The sequence below is a fragment of the Aphelocoma coerulescens genome, chromosome 21 (genome assembly GCF_041296385.1).
Source record: "Aphelocoma coerulescens isolate FSJ_1873_10779 chromosome 21, UR_Acoe_1.0, whole genome shotgun sequence".
Lineage (NCBI taxonomy): Eukaryota > Metazoa > Chordata > Aves > Passeriformes > Corvidae > Aphelocoma > Aphelocoma coerulescens.
The window spans coordinates 8,207,538-8,227,002 of NC_091034.1; the positions used below are offsets into that span (position 1 = coordinate 8,207,538).

At 50.0% G+C, this 19,465-nt stretch overlaps 1 protein-coding gene across 4 annotated transcripts; it reads left to right on the forward strand.

Moving 5' to 3' along the window:
- Positions 1-2,540: 2,540 nt before the first annotated feature.
- On the forward strand, positions 2,541-19,337 carry CA6 (carbonic anhydrase 6). Of its 4 annotated transcripts, none has more exons than XM_069035043.1 (10): positions 2,541-2,573; positions 9,309-9,400; positions 10,324-10,509; positions 13,313-13,461; positions 13,855-13,950; positions 14,965-15,031; positions 15,531-15,829; positions 16,559-16,682; positions 17,632-17,730; positions 18,249-19,337. In XM_069035043.1, exons 2-10 carry the CDS (start codon positions 9,322-9,324, stop codon positions 18,860-18,862), a joined length of 1,713 nt encoding a protein of 570 aa, XP_068891144.1. In that variant the 5' UTR covers positions 2,541-2,573; positions 9,309-9,321; the 3' UTR covers positions 18,863-19,337. The 4 variants fall into 4 exon arrangements, with proteins under 4 accessions (XP_068891144.1, XP_068891145.1, XP_068891147.1 ...); XM_069035044.1 differs by having other exon boundaries at positions 15,531-15,688; XM_069035046.1 differs by lacking the exons at positions 2,541-2,573; positions 9,309-9,400 and having other exon boundaries at positions 10,289-10,420; positions 13,318-13,461.
- Positions 19,338-19,465: the final 128 nt, after the last annotated feature.

A 19,465-nucleotide genomic window follows, 5' to 3' on the forward strand; every position in this document is an offset into this window, starting at 1 on the left:
TATTGTTCAATCAAGAGGGGATTACCTTCAGCCGGCTATACCATTGTTTTCCAGTTGTTCAGTAACTAAGACTTTATATCTCAAAGGTGGCCTTCATTTCGATGTCGCTTATAGTTTTCATATTCCCAAAATCTTTTGTCAGGCAATCATATTTATAAGGCTTTCCTGTTTCATCTTCCCCAACAGATATGGCAGTGCCCCGTTCACCCTGACTGCGCCAACAAAGCCATTTTATTGCTCACAGATGAGCGAGTGCAGCTTGAGCTCCTCCAGCCCTCCCTCGCCCTGCCAGCCTCTGGCTGATGTATCTTCTGGGCACATTTTTTCTTCCCTTCCTGAGAACATCCCCTCGGGGCAAGCTTAAAGTCTAATAAAGAGCAAAGGAAGTCTGCTGGACTGACCTTCCCGAGGCATTCCAGGCTGCCACAGTGCCCTCGGACCCCCGTGTGACCCCCAGGCTCCCTGTGAAAGCCAGGCTGCTTTGTGGCAGTGCCCTGTGTGACACTGCATGCGGGGGCCGCGCTTTCCCTGCACGTTCGTGTGGCTCCGCAGCCATGGGTGAGGTCAAAATGCTGCTGGGTCGTACACAGCTGAGATAAAGCGACATTGGGCAGGAAAAACCCTTGGAATTACACTGTCACTTGCAGGTAGAGAATTCTCTCAAGTGCCAGCCCCCCCAAAACTGCACATTGTACCCCTCAGAGCTGTGTCCTTGGCAGCACTGGCTTATCCTGCAGCCTTACCCTTCCTGGTGGGAGGGCACGAGAGGGGAACATTTCCTGTAAAAACACATTCCAGATGCTGGAAATCATAAAGCTGGATTTTAATGCTGGTTAACTGCTGGATTAGAGATGCTTCACTATCTTTGCACTTTGTAAAAGAGCCTTTATTGCCATGAAGGAAAATCACACAGAGGTGTCAAGTCTTATAATGAGCTAAAGAAAATGGAGCACAAGAAAGCCTGAGGCTGAAATTAAACATTGTAGTAGCTGAGCAAAGGCTGATGCTGAAGTACAGCAGGGTGCTCTTTGGGGACAAAACGTATTCTGAGAGGTCATCATTAGCTCGGTGGGGGGCAGAAATGGGTGTAAAGCAAAGCCCCTGCCTGGAGCACTGAGCTCTTGCCCTATTCCCATTCCAACCAAACCCAAGCTGTGGGGGAGAACTGACCGTAGGAGACCAGCCGGAACTCCTCCTTGTGAGAAAGAATTCGGAGCTTGCGAGGAAGGGTTTAGGACTTGTCCCCTTCCCTTGCGACCACAGAGGCAGCACAAATTTCCTTGGCTGGAGGGTGAGCAATGAGCTGGGAGCCGAGAGCCTGCATTCCCCATCCTGGCAGGAGCCAGGGATGCTGTGCCAGGGGTCCCGTGCGCTCCACTGGCCCCGAGTCCCCGCGGAGGCACAGCTGCAGGCACCGGGGCTGCGCTAGCTGCAGGCAGCGGTGGTCAGGCATCCATGAGCACAAGCCTGGCACTGTTCAGGTGTTGGTGTAATGTTTTCCTGGATCAGCAGATTTAAAACTGCACTGTGCCATACGTGTTAAAATTAAACTCAGAGCTGATGTTAAAAATGCCACTGCTCAGTCGTGTGTCCTGCCTGATTTTTGTCTTCCTTTAAAGAGCATCCCCACGGCTATGGGATATCTAGGAAGCATGGGTTTCTTTGGGAATCTGAGCTTTATCAAATACTCAGTACACTCTTAAAATATTTCATGGTTTGGAAGGGGCCTTGTATGGCTAATGGGTGGACACTGGGGACAGAGAGTTTGGGGACACATGAAGCCTGTGTTCCCATTCGACAGCCCACTCAGGAACACTAACACAGCAGAGGAACTGCTGATGGAGCAGATGGGGAAAAACCACCGACACAGACCTGGCTCACAGGCATCCACCAGCCAGAAATGGAGGACGACTCTCACCAGCAAAATCCCTCCGCTGCAAGGCCTCGCATTCCTTGTGCTTTACAGGTAAAATTGGAAGTGTGATAAATGTAAATTTTTTGATTGCTTGCAACACGCTGCTGAGCACAAAAGCCGAGCAGGCCAGCCTTTCCCTGCCCTGTTTAGAGCAGCTGGGCAGGAGCCTCCTGAGCTTTGCAGAGTGTGAAATCACTGGTTCAGGCAGCTGAGAGTGCCAAGGTAGGAGCAGAACCACCACAGATCAGGACTTGTTTGCGATGCATTTAAGTGTTAATAACCATCAGCAGTGCAGGGCGCATTCCAGGGCGTGAGCTCTCAGAGCACCTTGAAAGCACTTCCTGAATGCTCAGGGACTTCTCTTTCCCCCCAGTGCCTCCCAGAACACCTGAAGATGTGTCTGGGTGGCTGCGTGTGCACCTCCCTCGCCCGCTCCATCCGACACTTCGGCAAGTGCCAGCCTGTTTGTGTTCTGATCAGGTTCCTTTGGGAGGGCAGCTCTGCATCTCAGGGAACCAGGCTTTGCACCTCGCTCCAGTCCGGGTGGGATCTCCAGAGGGAAGCCATCGGATGCAGAAGTCAGCCCTCTGTCCCTCAGATTTCTGCTCTTCATTGACCCTGCAGATCCTGGTGTTTTTAAGGAACGCTCATTGGAAAGGTAATGGCAGAGTCTGACTAATGCTCTTTCTGGGTATCTATTAAATTGTGGAGTGACTGTTTAAGATGTTTTCTTCCAGGCATTCAGAACCTCCTCAGACTTGACTTTACATCCTTCTCTCTCACTTTTCATCTCATTTTCTGCCATGCCTTTGTCTCACAGCTTCACCCTGCAGTGAGGCACCGCGGGCTTTAGGCACATGAATAGTGAAACGGCTGGAGGTGACAGACCTCATGGCTTGCTTAATGCTCTTAACTTCCAGCACGACTCTTCATTATCCTGTCTTCTCCCAGGGCTCTGGAGAAGGACTGGCTAGTCCATACTGGTTAGTGTGGACACAGGTTTGTGTGCAGTGTGGGTCCTTCCTCAGCCTTCACGAGTACACGAGGGCTGTGTGAGACACTCAGGTGGTACCAGGCAGAATATTCTTTACCCCTGTAAATGCTAACCTACATATACAACTACTACATCCATTTTCAGGGCGTGGGGAATGGTCATTTGGAAGGAAACCAATAGGAATTGATTAGCCATTAAGAAATTGTATTTGGTGTTTAGGGTTGGAGGTTTTTTTGAATGATAACCTGGAAAAAAAAAAAAGAAAAGTAGTCCAATAACAACTCATTTATTTCCTTAATGAGTGCAAAATACTTATGTAAAGCACAAGAGTTATCAAGCAGGATTCTCTTGCCACAGAACAGGTACAGCACAGACAGTAGGATTTAAATTTCCTTCATGTTGTCTTCCTGTCTTGAAAATCAACCTCATTCTCATGGGAAACACTTTTAGCTCTCATCATCACTTTCAGCTCCTCAGAATGCAGTGGTGATGAGCTGCTGGGAGAGGAGGCACTGGGGGCACTTTGCTCCTTCTGAAGGTCCCTGCAGTGACCTTGCCTGCAGAAGAAAACACTGCAGAGGTGAGCAAGCAAACATTGGGGCAGGGATGAGCTCAGGAGAGCAGGGACCGGTTTCTTGGTCACTGAAACTGGATGCATCTGTCCCCAGTTTGGATCTCTGAATGCATCTCACTGAAGTCTGCTTTTATGATCAAAAGGAACAGGCATGCCTGGGTTGGCAGCAAAGGTACCCATATAGAGCACAGCTTCTCTGGCAAGGCTGGTTTTCTGCGTGGGCTGGAAAGGAAGTTTAAGGTGGCATCTCCTTACAGTCACATTTTGATTCTACCACTGCACTTATGAATCCTAATCCACATTTGTGCTGCCTTCCCTACCTTCCACATCTATCAGCAAAGTCCTCTGATGTTTTCAGAAAATCTCTGCAGAAGCTTTTTCCTCAGGCCAGGCCTCTGAAAAAGGATCTCTTCCAAAGCCTCTCTGGTCCTGCTGTAATCTCAGCTTTCTGCATCTTTTCCCCTCTTTTACCATGGATTTTTTTGCTCTTGGGAAAACAAGCACAACCTATCCCTCAGGTGTGGCCTCTTCATCAGGTGCTGAGTGAGCTGCACCTTTCTGATCCCTTATCTCTCAGCAGCTGCTCTTTGCCCTGGGGGGTGAAGGTCCTGTACTCTGGTCCTGCACTCTGGTCCTGCAGCAGGCTCTTCTCTCCCTGGAGGGCTGATTGCCATGTCTTTGGAGAGCTTGGAGAGTGGTGTCCCCCTCTCTTGGGATCACTGCATTGGTCTGCCCTGCTGAGCTGTGCAGGGGTTAATGAATTCGTGCTTATACAGCTTTTTGAAGATGAAAAGTGCCAGGGAAGGGCTCTGTTATTGTTACCATGTATGAAGAGGTCTGTACCAGACCCAACCGTATTGTGTTTGGCCACTGGATGTCACAGCTGCTCAACACACAATGAAGAAAGGAAAAGTGCTTACCCAGCAATGGGCAGCAGCAGTTTCCAGAGCCTTTCCTTGTTCTGTGCACTGTTTGTTTGTTAAGGGGCTTGGGGTCTTCTCAATTTTCAGAGAGATTGAGCAGCAGTTGTGCTTCCTCTGCCTGCCATTACACTGGGAGATCAGGAGCAAACGGAGCACTTTTAAGGGGAGCAGTGCAGATCCGGATAATTCACCAATAGCACCGTGAACAGGTATTGGCACACGCTGCCAAGCTGCTTTGTCACGGAGTCATTCCTTCTCTATCCCATCCAGTGCACAGCACAGAGCCCTGGCATGATGGAAACATTTCTCCAAGGCCCTCTCTCGACACAGCTCCTTCGATCCCCACACTCAGACCACATTCCAGTGCTCCTCACACTCAATGCAGTGGGAAGTTTGGCCTCCCCCTTCCTAATCCTCCCTTCATGCTTTGCTTTCTTCCAAAGTCTCAAGCAGAGATCCAGAACATGAAATCCCTTTCAGCAAAGTCTGTAGAGCAGCCCTAAAGAGACATTACAAGAGCTGTAATGACATTTCCTGGAAATGGAAATGAAGGGGGATTATTTGACCGTGTTCTCTCATTTTTATAGCATCACATTGTCCTTTCCTCCACCTTGGGGAAATGGCACTGAAAGGCTGCTCCTGCCCATGGTACAGCGAGGTGATAACCACCCCAGAAGTGATGTGAACATTAAAAACAGAACACTATTTTAAGATAATCCAAGGGTTATAGCTATAACTAAGAGTAATTGGCTGAAACTGAGCAAAAGAAAATTTAGGTTGACAATGAACTGCAGGTAGCTAATGCTGAGATCTGTTAGACCGTGAAATGGAATTCGCAGAGGAAACCTCTCTGCTTTCAAGTGGGCAAATCCTGCCTTTAGGAGCACTGGTGTAGATCTCTGGTGTCTGTCTCTGACTGCCTCAAAGCCCACTTCTACCACAAAGCTTCAGCAGAATCAATAAAGGTGTCTGAATTTGTATCAGAAGAAGGTAAGAAGGTGTCCCTGCCCATGGCAGAGGGTTGGACTAGATGTTCTTTAAGGTCCCCTCCAAACCCAACCATTCTGTGATTCTATGATTAAATTTAGTCAAATACATCAAAATATTATATAAGATGAAGGAGGTCTAAAGGGATTGTGTGAACTGGAGAAATGAATTCCAGCGCTTTTCTACCTCTGTGATCTCTGTATGTACTTGAAAACCAGGGGCAAAAAGGGGGGTAAAAAAAAAAACCATGGGCAAAATTTCAAAGAAAAGAGGGCCAGTTTTGGAAATAAGATGTAGAAACATTACAGGAATTGTTGAATAAAAGAATCTCATGTTTCAATCTGCACAGCTATTGTCAGCTTTCCTCAGGGGTCTGGGCCTGCCAGCACTGGCTGATCTTTGTCTTTCATAAAACTTGTGTAGGCTCTGGATACTTTCACTCATCCAGCACAACCTCAGCAGAGAGGGCTCTGTTTGAAGAGGTTTTAGACTCACTTAGAAAAACCTGGATAGCCTGACTGAAGGTACTCTGTCCATCTCACTTCAAACAGCCTGTTCCTGGTCAACTGTTTGCTGGTCTGGGGAGTGATGCAGCTCTTACTGCAAGCCCTGCCCGAATTCCTGCTGATTCAGAGGCAGAGGAGTTAACCCTTTCAAGTTCTGGGTCAAAGGAGCACTGAGGTTTGAGCCAGCTGCTTCAATGCCCTGTCAAGGTTTTAATGTGGCCACCAATACTCAGAATGTCAGACTTGAGCTGAGCTTTAGGCCAGTGAGGACAGAGAGAATAGCCTGGGAGAAGCAGGATTTAAAAGATGGCAAAGAGTCAGGGAAAACTGTAGAGATAAAAGTGAAGTGCATGGAAGCCAATGATGTGGGATAAAAGGCTTATTTCCTACTGCAGTCGAGGCGGGAGGGGGAAGGCTGGAGTCTGTGTGAAAGTTCCCTGCCCTTGGGAAGAAATCATGCCAAGAATATTCATGGCTGATATATACAGCATCAGATTTTATCACTGGCTAAATCTCAGCGCAGAGATGAGTCCTGTTACAGTCTTCACCTGTGAACCCCCAGTTCACCTCAGGCATGGAGTTCCCAGGCACTTTGTCCATATTTCTGTCTAGCAATTATATCCAGGTAGCAAAAGAGCCAACCAAGACAAGCCTCAGGCTAACCAGGTTTAACACCACATACATTAAAAAAGCTCCAAGATCCAGTAACCAGTGGTGGACGTGGGCAATACGTTATATGGGAGAAGGACTTCCATAATATTCAGCTTGTAGTTAGAAGCTTAATATCCAAATACATTTAAATCACTTAATTAGAATTATTGTTCTGTCGTAACCCCAAAACAAATTCATGCTTTGTGCCCTTAGTAAATCCTTTCCACAGACTGCTGTCTTCATAGAATCACAGAATGGTTTGGGTTAGAAGGGACTTTAAAGACAATAATTTGAGCTAACAGAGATGTGGGTTTTGGATGTGCTGAGCACCCACAGCTCCTGCTGATGTCAAGTGAAATGTCACAAATGTTGCAAAAGCTCCATTAAAAATTAATTCACTGTCATCTCCAGTTTCCTGGCACTGGTACATTCCCGAATGGGCTTTAGTTCAAGTCCTTTGTGCAGACTGGGCTGGCTGATCAATAAAGCGCAGGCAAGGGAAGCAGCTTGTCACTGTGTGACATCCATTTCCACTCCCCTGGTGCCCTCACAGGCAGGTGACAGGAGAGGTGCTCCAGAGCAGAGGTGAGCTCCTGTGCCTGACTCTTCACGCCCTCCTGTGCTGCTGTGTGGAATCCTGAAGTGCAAAGAGGTATAAACCCCCAAAATTTCACCCTCAGCTAATTTCAAAGCCTATTTACACAACTGGATACACAAGGATTAAGAAGTGCATTGCAGGGCATGTTTGCTTAGTTTGGTCCATACACAGTTCAGTGCAACCGTCAGAATAAATGACTTCTTTGGAGGACAGAGGGGAAAAAACACATTTGGTTAATCAGCTCAATATTGCAGCAGTTCCCAAAGATTAAATAGGCACTGCACCAACAGCAACCCAGGAAAGGCCTTTTAATGTTAACAATTCACTTGCAAAGAGCAAAATTTTGAGTAGAAGACCTGCTTCTGTTCTGCAGCACAGAAACCTGAGTTCCCATGGCACCTGTAGCTCACCTGTGGCTCTTAGTGTTGAATTGCTGTTATTATTCATAGAATGGCTTGGGTTGGAAGGGGATCCTGAGGAGCAGCTTGTTCCAAACCCCCACCATGGGCAGGAACACCTTCCACTATCCCCAGCTGTTCCAAGTGCTGTCCAACCTGTCCTTGGACACTCCCAGGGATGGGGCACCTGGGGCAGTTGTGCCCCAGGTACCAACTGTGAAGAAAGAAGTGAATGGAGGGTGGTTCATACTCAGGGAGCCAGAAAAATCCTTCCTCACCCACCTCACTGCCCCCAGCTGCCTGTGCTGCAGCATCTCGGGGCCTGTCCTGCCCACACTGCCACCCAAACTGCCCCAAACTGCCCCAAACTGCCACCCAAACTGCCTCAAACTGCCCCAAACTGCCACACCGGGTCTGGGCTTGGGACCCTTCTGTGCAGCTCAACTGACCCTCACCCCTAGACTCACCTGAGTCACCTCGCTGAGTGACTGAAAATCACCTTGTTCCTGAAAATAATTGCCAATTTTATAACAAGGGGCAGGCACACTGCGAACAGAAGTGCTGAGATATCACTGATCTGAGCTGCCTTGCCTTGTGTTTAATATTGCTGCCTGTCACCTAAAACCAACAGCCAAGCTATGCTGCTTTTGTTGGAATCTCTAGTTCTTTTCCATAGAAGGTAAAAATTCCATTCCTGGGGAGATTTCTGCTCCCCTTTTGTTTTGGAACCGTGGGTTTAGGAGCTGGGGGCCACGGCTGGGAAGAAAGGGTTGGCAGCAGTGTGTCATTCCTGGAGGGAGGAGGAGGTTTTTCAGAGGGAATGGCATTTGCCTGGTGACAGGATACAAAAAGGCAGGCAGAGAATCCATGGTCTGTTCCCTGTTCTGCCCAAGGACTTTTACTGGACCGTAGACAAGTATTTGCTTGGGACACATTTTTAAGGAAATCAAGTGTCTGAAGAGATACAGAAGTCCACAAGAGCATTTAGACACCTGTCACCTGCTCGTTTTTATTTGCATTCCTGTATGTTTTTTGAAAAGCCATCAGGGTTTCAGTCTCTTGTATGGTGCCTGTATCTTTCAAGTCTAAATGGTTTTTGAGAGCTCTGAGTTTTTCAAAGGTTGCAAATCTCTCCCATTCAAAACTGGATTTTCAGTGATGAGGGAAGGTGTTCAAAGTTGAATGCTGAGGCTCAGGGGTGTGGAGTGCTTCTAAACGCAGTCCCAGGAGCCTGATTTTCAGACAAGCTTATAAGCGCCTACAGTTTTGATTTCTGGTAAGATTATGAATGCTCTGCACTTTTGAAATCCAGTCCTCTAAATGCCTTCTGCCTTGGCTCCTTGCTCTGTGTAAAGGGAAGCAGGTCTGAGATCCGGGCTGGGTATTTTTGCTTACAGAGCACTGCTGTACCGGTACTTGCAGCGAGCAGCTTTTCAGCCCATTCATGGGGAATGAAAGGACAGGAAAAGCGGGCAGAGCTGTGCAGCAGCCGGGGTCAGACAGCGACCCCGAGGGCATCAGCTTTGGCCATCGGGGGAAACGCGTCCCTCTGCAGGGACCGCTTAGTCAAGGGGGTCAGCAGAGCTGCCGGGCCGAACAGATTGTCTGCGGGCATCGTTGGTGTCACTGCCCTGGGTGGGTGAGGAGAAGGGCAGGAGGGGTGCTGGAAAGGCCAGACCCGCAGTAAATCAGCATTTAGTGGGGGTTTGTCAGCATCCTGAGGGTGTTTCGCGGCAATCACCCCCCTTGGCTCTGGCTGCAGGTACCACACGGACATGCTGATGGCAGCGCTCCTGCTCCGCCTGCTCCTGGCGCCTCTCAGCCACACCCACGAGGTGCCCTGGACATACAAAGGTAACGAAAAACGGGGCTGCTTTGGGGTTGCTGCTGCTGAAGAGGCTCCCTTCCCTTTTGTGCTGCAGAAGCAGCTTGGCTGTCCCTCAGCGAGAGATCACAGAGCAGCTAATTTATTCCACTTTATTGATGCCTCTGTGTCTTGAAAGTGATTCTCCTCAATGTCACCTCTTTTTACTCCTTTGTGTGGTTAGGACACATTATCAGGGTTGGCAGCACAACGAGGTTCAAACAATGGGGGAAACCTTCAGAATGTGTTAGAAGAAAAGCTGCCCTTTGGATGATCCTGCAAGGAAAAGCTTTAAATACTGCCTGCTTCTTATTTTATTGTCATATCCCAGGCAGTACAGAGCACTGAGAAGTACTTATTTAGGTATTTATATTTTTGGGGGGGAAATTTTATCTAAATTTCATTTGTCAGGGGGTTGTTTGCAGAACTCACTGAAGTAAGTGTTAATCCTTTTATGATCTTCAGTGGGCTAAGCTAAAACAAAGGATATTGTTGAAGAGTTGCAATAATGCAATTGCTCTCTCTGTAGTTAAAAATAACTAATTGCTGTCAGTTCCTGATCCTAAGCTGAGCCTTCCTGCCTATTGCTCTGATCCTATTCACACATTGGTTAAGAAGCCAATTCCACACCTCTGGCAGTCGGGACCCGTTTAAATCCCCATTTCCATGTGAACACCGCTCCTCTTCTGCTGGGGGTTCAGTCTCCAGCCATCACTGAGCTGCTGCTGCAATGCAGGTTTCTTACTTTGCAGCACAGTTGTCCTGCAGACACAATAATGTGCATTTTCACTCTGGGGAAGGCAAAGCAACCTTTTATAGCTGCAGTTCCTGGTGTTACAATAATTAGATTGGCATTTCCTGCTGGCAGGTGAGGAGAGTTCTCTGATTCCTGACTAACAGCACTTCCCTCCAGGAGAAGGAGAGCTGGACGAAGAGCACTGGGGACAGCACTTCCCAGACTGTGCTGGCAAGCAGCAATCTCCAATCGACATCCAGAGGAGAAAAGTGAGGTACAACCCCCTGCTGCTGCAGCTGGAGCTCGGAGGCTACGATGGGCCCTTGCAGGGGCAGTTCAGGATGACCAACAATGGCCACTCTGGTAAGGCTGGGCGGTGTCAGGCTCAGGGCACTGCAGGAGCAGATCTCTTCTTTTAGCTATGGAAATGCACTCACAGACAATGCCCTTTTCTTGAACTCACTCTGCCATCTCACTTCGTTCTGCTCTCTTGGGTTTGCTGTTTTCCTCACTCGCCCAGGAAAGCTCTCCAGAAATAAGTAAATAAACCAGACAAATAAAAGGCAGTTAGGTTTCTGCAAGGTGTTTTCTCTGTTGGACATGCAAAAGGGATAAAATGGATCTGGAGAATTCTAGATTGACCCTTTCCTTTAATGTGCTACGAGACCACAGGACTGCAGCAGTGAGTGGTGTTTGGGCCACACTGACTCCTCTCTGCATTCAGAAAAATGCATCTCTTGGCCTGTGTGTTAATAAGAAGTGACAGGAATAGAAACCTTTGCATGCCAGGTTTGGTTGGATGTAGGTCACCCAGAGTACCACACAGAGCAGGATCCCTCCCTCACAGCCAGAGGATTGGTATTTTGGGGCTCAGGAAGGGAAACTGAAGCACAGCACATGTTAAAAGCCTGGCCTCTGGCTGCACAGTTTCAGGGCAAGGCTTACAATTTAGGAGATCCCAGATTCCCCTGCTGCAATCTGTAATTCATTGCCTAAATAATTCATCAGCTGGTACTGTTGGGATAATGCCTTTGGACTACAGATAAGCAATGAGAGAATTTTCTGGCGGCTGCAGTGGAGAGAGGATGAGTGGTTTTGGGAAGGTGTTGGGAACATAAAGCTGTCGGCTCTTTAATGCTGCTCAACAGCTCTTCCTTGCTCTCTGTAACAAGGAGGGAGAAATAGGGTGTGAGGGCAGGGCAGTGGAGTGGTGAGACAAAGTGCCAGCAGAGGAAGACTGTTGTGATTGTGTTCCTGAAAATTGTACCTCCTTTTGTGTTGCCACACAGACTCAGCGTTCAGCTCGAAGCTCTCGTGTCAGCACTACTGCCCTGCCTGCCTAGACATTAATTCTTGCAGGTTTAGCTTTTTTGACTGCATGTGTGTATTTGCCCATTCTTTTGTTAACTTCCCAACAATGATTTTCTGATGCGGGGCAGTTTCCTAAAGCACAAAGACAAACGAGTGTCCCTATTCACAGCTCCTGTGAGTCAGGCTGGGGTTTTCTACTGGCTTCAGTGAGATGGGACAGGGCAGCAGAACCTCTCAGGGAAAACACTCAGCAGATTTGAAAGGGACAGGCGAGGGATTTATCAGCAGGACCCTCCTTACAGGCTCTCAGAGCCAAACCCCAAATGTCTCACCCAGGAAACCAGGTTCATTTTCTCTGTAGCTGTGTTAGCACCAGGCTAAATCCCACCTGCTAAGGCCTGTTTGCTGTGGTGTGAGTCTGGGTGCAGGCACTCACACAGAGAGCCTTGGGTTAACAAAACCTTTTGTATTTGGACCTTTCTTTTCGTTTTAAAGAGGGCTGGTCCTCCAGCTGGTAGCGAGGACAAGCACAGCTCTGAAAAATTAAAATATCATCCATGTGTGCATCTTCCTCCAGGGGCAGATTTAAGTGGGAGCTGAAGTGTGCCCCTCAGGGGCAGAGCTGGGCGGGCAGGCTGGCTGAGTGCGCTGTCCCTGCAGGGCAGGGGTGGGCAGAGTCCAGGCTGCAGAGCAGGAGCGCTGGGGAAGGCTCAGCTGCACTCTCACAGCCCCAGCTGGTCCTGCACCGCCTGGCAGAGCCAGAGCAAAGCAGGAGAGAGGCACTGCCAGCTCACAGCAGTCACACTTCCCACTCACCTCCACGTGGGTGAAAAGCAGCAGCAAACCAGGCTATTCCCTACCTTCGTGGTTGCAGCAAATATTTGCTTAGAATATCTTAGAGGAGCCTTAAGCTTGTTACAAACTCATAACACGATTCCCTGGCTGTGTTTTGTAGAAAGTAGAAACCCTGGTGAGGTGCTTGAAGTAAATAACCCTCATTATGGAAGGCAGTCAGCAGGGAACTTATGAAGAAGGTAGATTTTTTTTATCCCTCCCACTCTAGACCCTTTGGGATATTACAAGGAAACATGCTTTCATCTTGTCTGTCTATAAACAGTTCACAAACAAAAGCAACTCCTCAGAAACTCAAACTATGACTAATGAATAATGTGCTGGGCTGCATTTTGCAAGGATGGTTGCTAGTTTTTATAACATGCTGGGGGCCTCCATTTAGATGAGGCAATTCTCCACTTTCACTCCCAGGTTTATTAACATAATCTATGATTTGTGGCAGTGAATTAGCAGAAGACAAAGGGGTTGTGACTACTCCTTGGCAAGGAGAAGAAAAGAGGTTTGTCTCCACGAATCCTTCAAGCAATGACACAGCCTTTTCAAACCTACAGGGCTCTCCCAGAATGGCAGGGCCTCAAAAACGCAGAGTCCAGAACACTGGGAATTATGGTAACAGATGAGGCCACGCACTGTGTTGATTCCTATTCCCCTTTTCTGCCTTGGAAAGGAAGTGGTTAACAAATCTGTGCAAGATGTGCTGTGCAGTGTGAGAGCTGAGCATTAAAGCCTTTCATTAGTGCCTCATGCCAAACCCAGAGCTGCTCAGGGAGAAGGAGTCTGCAGGCACTGCTGAGTGCCCAGTCCTGCTCGTCCTGGTGTGCTGCATAAGCCTGAGCCCAGGAGAGGTTTTAAGCACACCCAGCTTTAAACTCCAGTGTTTTTCCCCCATACTGGGGTCATGACTGTGCCTGCTCATTTCAGGGGTGCCACTGGCACTGTAGGAACCGCCACAGGGGTGGGCAGGGCTGCACGCTCTGCTGTCTCCAGTGCTGTTATTTTTCAGTTCAGATCGATTTGCCACCCACCATGAACATCTCCAGAGGGCTCCCAGGTGTCTATACAGCTGTCCAGATGCACCTGCACTGGGGTGGGCTGGACCTGGAGACCAGTGGCTCCGAGCACACCATTGATGGGATGAGATACTTCGCCGAGGTTCGTGTGGCACAGGGGCTGCAGGGAGGGGGCTCGGGGCCTCTCACACTGGGAAACTGGGAGCTGCAGGAAGAGCCTGCAGGAAGCAATGCAGAGGCACGGGGGGAAACCAGGGCTCCCGCAAGGGTGGGTGGTTGGTGCAGTGGGAGGGCTGAGCCTGATGGTGCTGGCACAGAGGGCTCCAAGAAAAGCCAGGGCAAGAGCACTCGTGTCCTTCAGAGCTGGAGCTGCTCCCTCAGGGTCACCACAAACCTGTTAAACCAAAGGTCCCTTTGGCCTGCTAGGAGGCACAAACAGCTGGAGTTTGGGTGGTGACTGTCCCTTCAGTCTGTTCCTCTAAAGCACCCAGAAGCCATCCATCACTTTTTGGTAAAAGACTCTCTCTCCCGACAGCTGCACATTGTCCACTACAACTCTGCTAACTACTCAAGCTTTGAGGAAGCCAAAGACAAGCCCCAGGGGCTGGCTGTGCTGGCCTTCCTGTACTCGGTAGGTGTGACCCCAGGCTGGGGGCAGGGGGTGATGCCTTTTCCTGGTCTTAAAATCAAGAGTCACACACGGTTAGAAGGGGAAAAGGGATTTTACCTTGGTATTTATTTTAAGGATCCTTAGGTGTACACGTCCAGGTCATATGCATCGAGATGTACCCCACCGAGTCTATCACTGTCTTCGTCTTCTGTCTCCACCTCCGACCCCTTCCCCAACATTGGGTATCACATTATAGGTGTTACTAATTAGCAGATCTATCAAAGATTCCCCAGTGAGAGGCTCAAGTGAGCCCCCCTCCCCAAGGACCCTTCCCCTGGATGGTTCTATCTTGGTTTACAGAATGTGTTCTGGAGAGGACCTTGGGCTCTGGGCCACACTGATCTCTGGCTACGAAGCTTCTAAAATGTTTTGTCTCTTAGCTTAACAAACAAGTCCAAGAATGTAGGCAAAAAGCACTAGGAATACAGAAGTTGTAAAAAGGTATAACAGGGGTTTAAAGGAAAGGGCAAAAATCTTCATGGCATCAGGGGCACTGGCTAAAACCTCCCTCAGGCACAAGCAGCCGTGCCACCTTTGTACAGCTGTCCCAAGAGATGGTGTCTGACACCTCTGTAGGAAGCTGTGCTGCTTCCCCTGGGCCATCTGGGCTTCACAAGCACCAGCCAATACCACTTGGGAGCCCCAGAAAACTGCCCCATAACTAGTATTATATATACATATATATATATAAAGCAGTATCAGGTGTGGCAGCTGGGGTTTCCCTGCTGTGCCTCCCAAGCCTTGCTCTGCTTTGCAGTAGGAACACTTGATTCAGTGTGGATTTAAAAGTAGTAAAAAAGAATCCTGTTCACTGTTCTTCCTGAGCTGTACAAGGCTGACCACGCCTTGCATTGCCCGGCCTATCAGGAGATCTGTGGTGGTCTCCAGGTTCATCAATTAGCCCCTCCCAGCTGATTAGCAGTGAGAAGGACAGGCAGGTCACACCTTTTGACCAAGTGTCTGTGCTGTGTTTAGGATGGGCACTTTGAGAACACCTACTACAGCGAGTTCATTTCCAAACTGGCAAGAATCAGGTTTGCAGGTAAGAGCTGGGAACGCCCTTCTCTGTCCCTGATGCTCTCACAGCCCGTGTGTACACGCTGGGGCTGGGAACATCCTCAGCCCTGCACAACTCCAGCCAGCCCAGCCCAGCCCAGCCCAGCCCAGCCCAGCCCAGGGCGGTGGGGAAGGTTCCCAGGGCAGCAATAAATACATCCTGGAGGTCTGTGCAATGCACTGCAGCACCAAATACCAGCTTCCTGCAGCCTGCACACCCACTAATGCTTCCTGGGAGCACCCCCAGGGACTGGCAGAGCACTGAGAGCAGCTGCCACCATCCCCAGGACCCAGATATCTCTGACTGACAAACCACAAATCCAGAAAGGGCCATTCATTCCTCTCCATCTCCATCCAGTTCCACCAAAGGTCCAATGAGCCAGTGCTCTGGGCAGGGGGATGTGCCAGCTCTAACCCCAGCTCTAAGAGCACTTTCACCTCTCTTCCCATTATCTTCTAGTACCATCTCTCTGCTTCCTTTTGAGGTCAATCAACAACGCTCAGTTCTCTGGACGTCCAAGCCATGCTGCCAGAAAACCTTGCACACTTCTACAGGTACCAGGGCTCCCTGACCACCCCCCCGTGCTCCGAGAGCGTCATCTGGACCATCTTCCACTCCCCAATTGTCCTGTCACATGCACAGGTCAGTGCTGGCTGTCACCAGCTTCTCTTCCCTCCACACATTTCCTTTTCTGTCCTCCAGGGATCTTGGGAACAGAAGAGCTCTTGGGGCATCTCTCATACAGAGCTTTTGGGATGGATTCCTGAGCAACTGGAATTACAGGTGGCTGTGATTCTACATCACAGCAGGGTCAGGCTGTGTAGCAGGTGACCCAGGGTCTGGTGACTGATAACAAAACTCTCTGCTCAGTTAATCTCAGGCACTCTGAAGCACTATAAAAAGGAAGAGACCAGTGAGAATTAACAAGGCAAAAACTACTGCAAGAGAGTCCCCCTGAAAAAAAAACCAACCAAAAAAGAGCCATTCATAGCATTAAAATAATTACAGAATAATTGGCAGATTTTAGAAGGTATTTCAGGGAGTTTCCTTGTCTAGACTTACACTGAAAGTAATGCTTTAAAGTTAATAAATAATAAAGAAGCATCAGAAACATTTTCTTCCAGGAGAAGAACAAGATAAAACTGAGACCACAGTAGTGGGGGATCACAGTGTGCTCTCTTTGAAAAAGAAACACTCTTTTTGGCAGGGAAGGCTGGAAGGCACTTGTGAGAAAGGTACAGAATAGCAGCAAAATCTCCATCCATGCATATCATCAGGCAGGTGTTCAGAACTCCCCCCAGGCCAAATGCCTTTATCATGAATTAGCTGATAAGAGCCTCACGTTCTGTTCCTTTCCCTCGCTGCTACTCAGCAAGAGACCCTGAGGACTCCTCTCTAACGAGTTGCTCAGCCTGATCCCGAGCTGCAGGATGTGCACTGCAGTTCCAGGCAGAGCTGCTGCTGTCCCCAGCCCTCTGTGATGTCCCTGTGGTGTCCCTGTGCCGTCCCCAGATCCGGCTCCTGGAGAACTCCCTGCTGGACTGGCACAACCGCACCCTGCGCAACGACTACCGGCACGTGCAGCCGCTGCAGGGCCGCGTGGTGGAGGCCTCCTTCCGAGCCCACCGCGCCCAGGGTAAGGGCCACAGGACCCAGCACACCTGGGGAAGGTGGGGAACTGCAGGTGATTTCAGCTGGATGTGCTGGAACTCCCCATCCCGGGAGCAGCAGTGTCCCTGCTCGGGTGGAGGTGCCCATTGTGTTCCTGAGTGTCCTCAGCTGTGCCCCCATTGTGTTCCTGATTGTCCTCAGCTGTGCCCATTGTGTTCCTGAGTGTCCTCAGGTGTGGCCCATTGTGTTCCTGATTGTCCTCAGCTGTGCCCATTGTGTTCCTGAGTGTCCTCAGGTGTGCCCATTGTGTTCCTGAGTGTCCTCAGGTGTCCCCATTGTGTTCCTGATTGTCCTCAGCTGTGCCCATTGTGTTCCTGATTGTCCTCAGCTGTGCCCATTGTGTTCCTGAGTGTCCTCAGGTGTGCCCCCATTGTGTTCCTGATTGTCCTCAGCTGTGCCCCCATTGTGTTCCTGAGTGTCCTCAGGTGTGGCCCATTGTGTTCCTGATTGTCCTCAGCTGTGCCCATTGTGTTCCTGATTGTCCTCAGGTGTCCCCATTGTGTTCCTGATTGTCCTCAGGTGTGCCTATTGTGTTCCTGATTGTCCTCAGCTGTGCCCCCATTGTGTTCCTGATTGTCCTCAGGTGTCCCCATTGTGTTCCTGAGTGTCCTCAGGTGTCCCCATTGTGCCCCCATTGTGCCTCCCTGCTGGCACCCCGTGTTTAAGGTGTGTGCCAGCCCTGCCTTTCGAGTGTCACACGCCTCCAGGGTCACTGGTGCTATGTGGCACCACGTCAGGACCCTCAGCTCACGTGTGTCTGGTGCTTGGACTGTGTGGGAACTGCTCTGGCTGAGCAGCCAGGCACCACACAGAGGAGAGAAGCTGCATTTTAAAACTAAGGGTTTGCTCAGACTGGAAAATGTACCACATATAGGCCCCAGCCTTCTGTAAGCTCAGCTGTCTGATTGCTCTAGCACAGTGTCATCCAGAGGAGTTCACCCTCAGGCTGGACCAAATCCAGATGCAGCTCCAAGACATGAAGACAGAGCTGCTGAATGGACTGAGCCACACAGGTGAGAAACACAGGCTGAGTCCAGCTTACCTTGTGAGGATGAGGAGCCCGTGCCCTGCTGACTGTGGTGGCCTAAATCATTGACAGGTTTGGTACTGACACCCACAGGTAGAATTTTGTCCCATATCTGGGCCTGCTGATGGAAATCCTGTATCATCAGGGCCAGCCCTAACCCAGCTACTCCCACAGCAGCTGCAGCTTTCTCCTGCCACGTGGGAGCCCATTTTTACAGACAGTGAAAAATTTCAGCTCACAGTTCCCCCAGGATAAACAATCATCCTCTCTATTTTACACAACATGAGAAAAGAGGAGGAAGGAGGGAAAAAAGTGATTTCCCTAAACAGTTGGGTGGGGGAGCTCAGCTCAGCTTTTCATCATTTCCAGCCCCTTCCCTGCTGGCAAAACACACACCAGTAGCTGGAAAGCTCAGACTACACAGCCCTCAGTTCTGAGGCTGTATTCTCCAGGATTTGGGCTTATTTACAGGAAATGTAACTGCTGGCTTTTTGGTTATTTCAGGTACGAAATCCAGCACCTTTCCAGCTTTCTACTTCCCCGTGGAAAACATTGAGAGCTTTGTGGAGGTTCATCCCCTCCGTGCTGTGTCCCTCCAAGCCTTCACCCTGTGTTTCTGGAGCAGAGCCCAGCCCGCCGGCAGCCAGACCATCCTGTCCTACTCCACTGGGGAGAGTGACCACGAGCTGCTGGTGACCGTGGGCGCAGAGCTGGGGCTCTGGATCGGAGGCCACTTCCTCAGCTTCCCCCTGCAGCACGAGGCGCAGGACTGGCTGCACCACTGCGTGACCTGGGCCTCCCAGGCGGGAGCGGCCAACCTCTGGCTCAACGGAGCAGCTGGCAAAGCACAGAGTGTCCAGAAGGGCTACGTGAGCCAGGCTGGGGGGACACTCGTCCTTGGCAAAGACAGGGACACTCTGCTGGGGACGTTCTCCAATGGTTTTGCGGGGCGGATGGCGCAGGTGAACCTGTGGAGCCGAGTCCTCAGCGCCGCAGAGGTTCGGGCGCTGGCGCTGTGCAAAGCAGGGCAGCTCAAGGGGGACGTCATAGCCTGGGGACAGACCCCCATGGCCCTCCTCGGGGGGGTGCTTCTGGAGAATGACACCAGCTGCCACTGATCCCAGCCTCTGGGGTTTTCTTTTGTTGGGAAAACTGAGAAAATCTGAGATTGTTTGCTTGTTTCTGCTCCTGCTTTGTGTAGGCTCACTAAGCACCTCCTGGTGCTCTGGCATGTTTTTCCAAGAGAGCAAAGCCTCCACCAGTGAGATAGAGGCAAAGAACTGCAGGATTTGGCACAGTCCAGCACCCTGGGTTGTTACATCCCTGCCAAGGGGCTGATTTAGGTCCCCATATATGGATCTTTCTTCATGCCAAAGAGCTGCTCTCTGGGCAAAGGAGCCACTTCCTCAAATAAAATTTCTCTCCCATCCTTCATGCAGTCTCAGTTTCTCACCATCTTCCCTGCATGTGTCCTTCCTTCCGTTTGTCACCATCAGCTCACCACCCCTTTTCCCTTGCAGTTGTATCCCCCAGGAGGGGGGGATGTAAAGCCCTGGCAGGACAGGTCTTGGGACAGGCCCTGTGCAATCCCTGTGCCTTGGCTGAGGACACGACTTTGCCTTTTTTTGTAGTGGATGTAGAGACAGAGCATAGAAACAGCTCCTTTTCCAACACTTACATATCACAAATTTGAGGGCAGGGATATTATATATATAACCTAA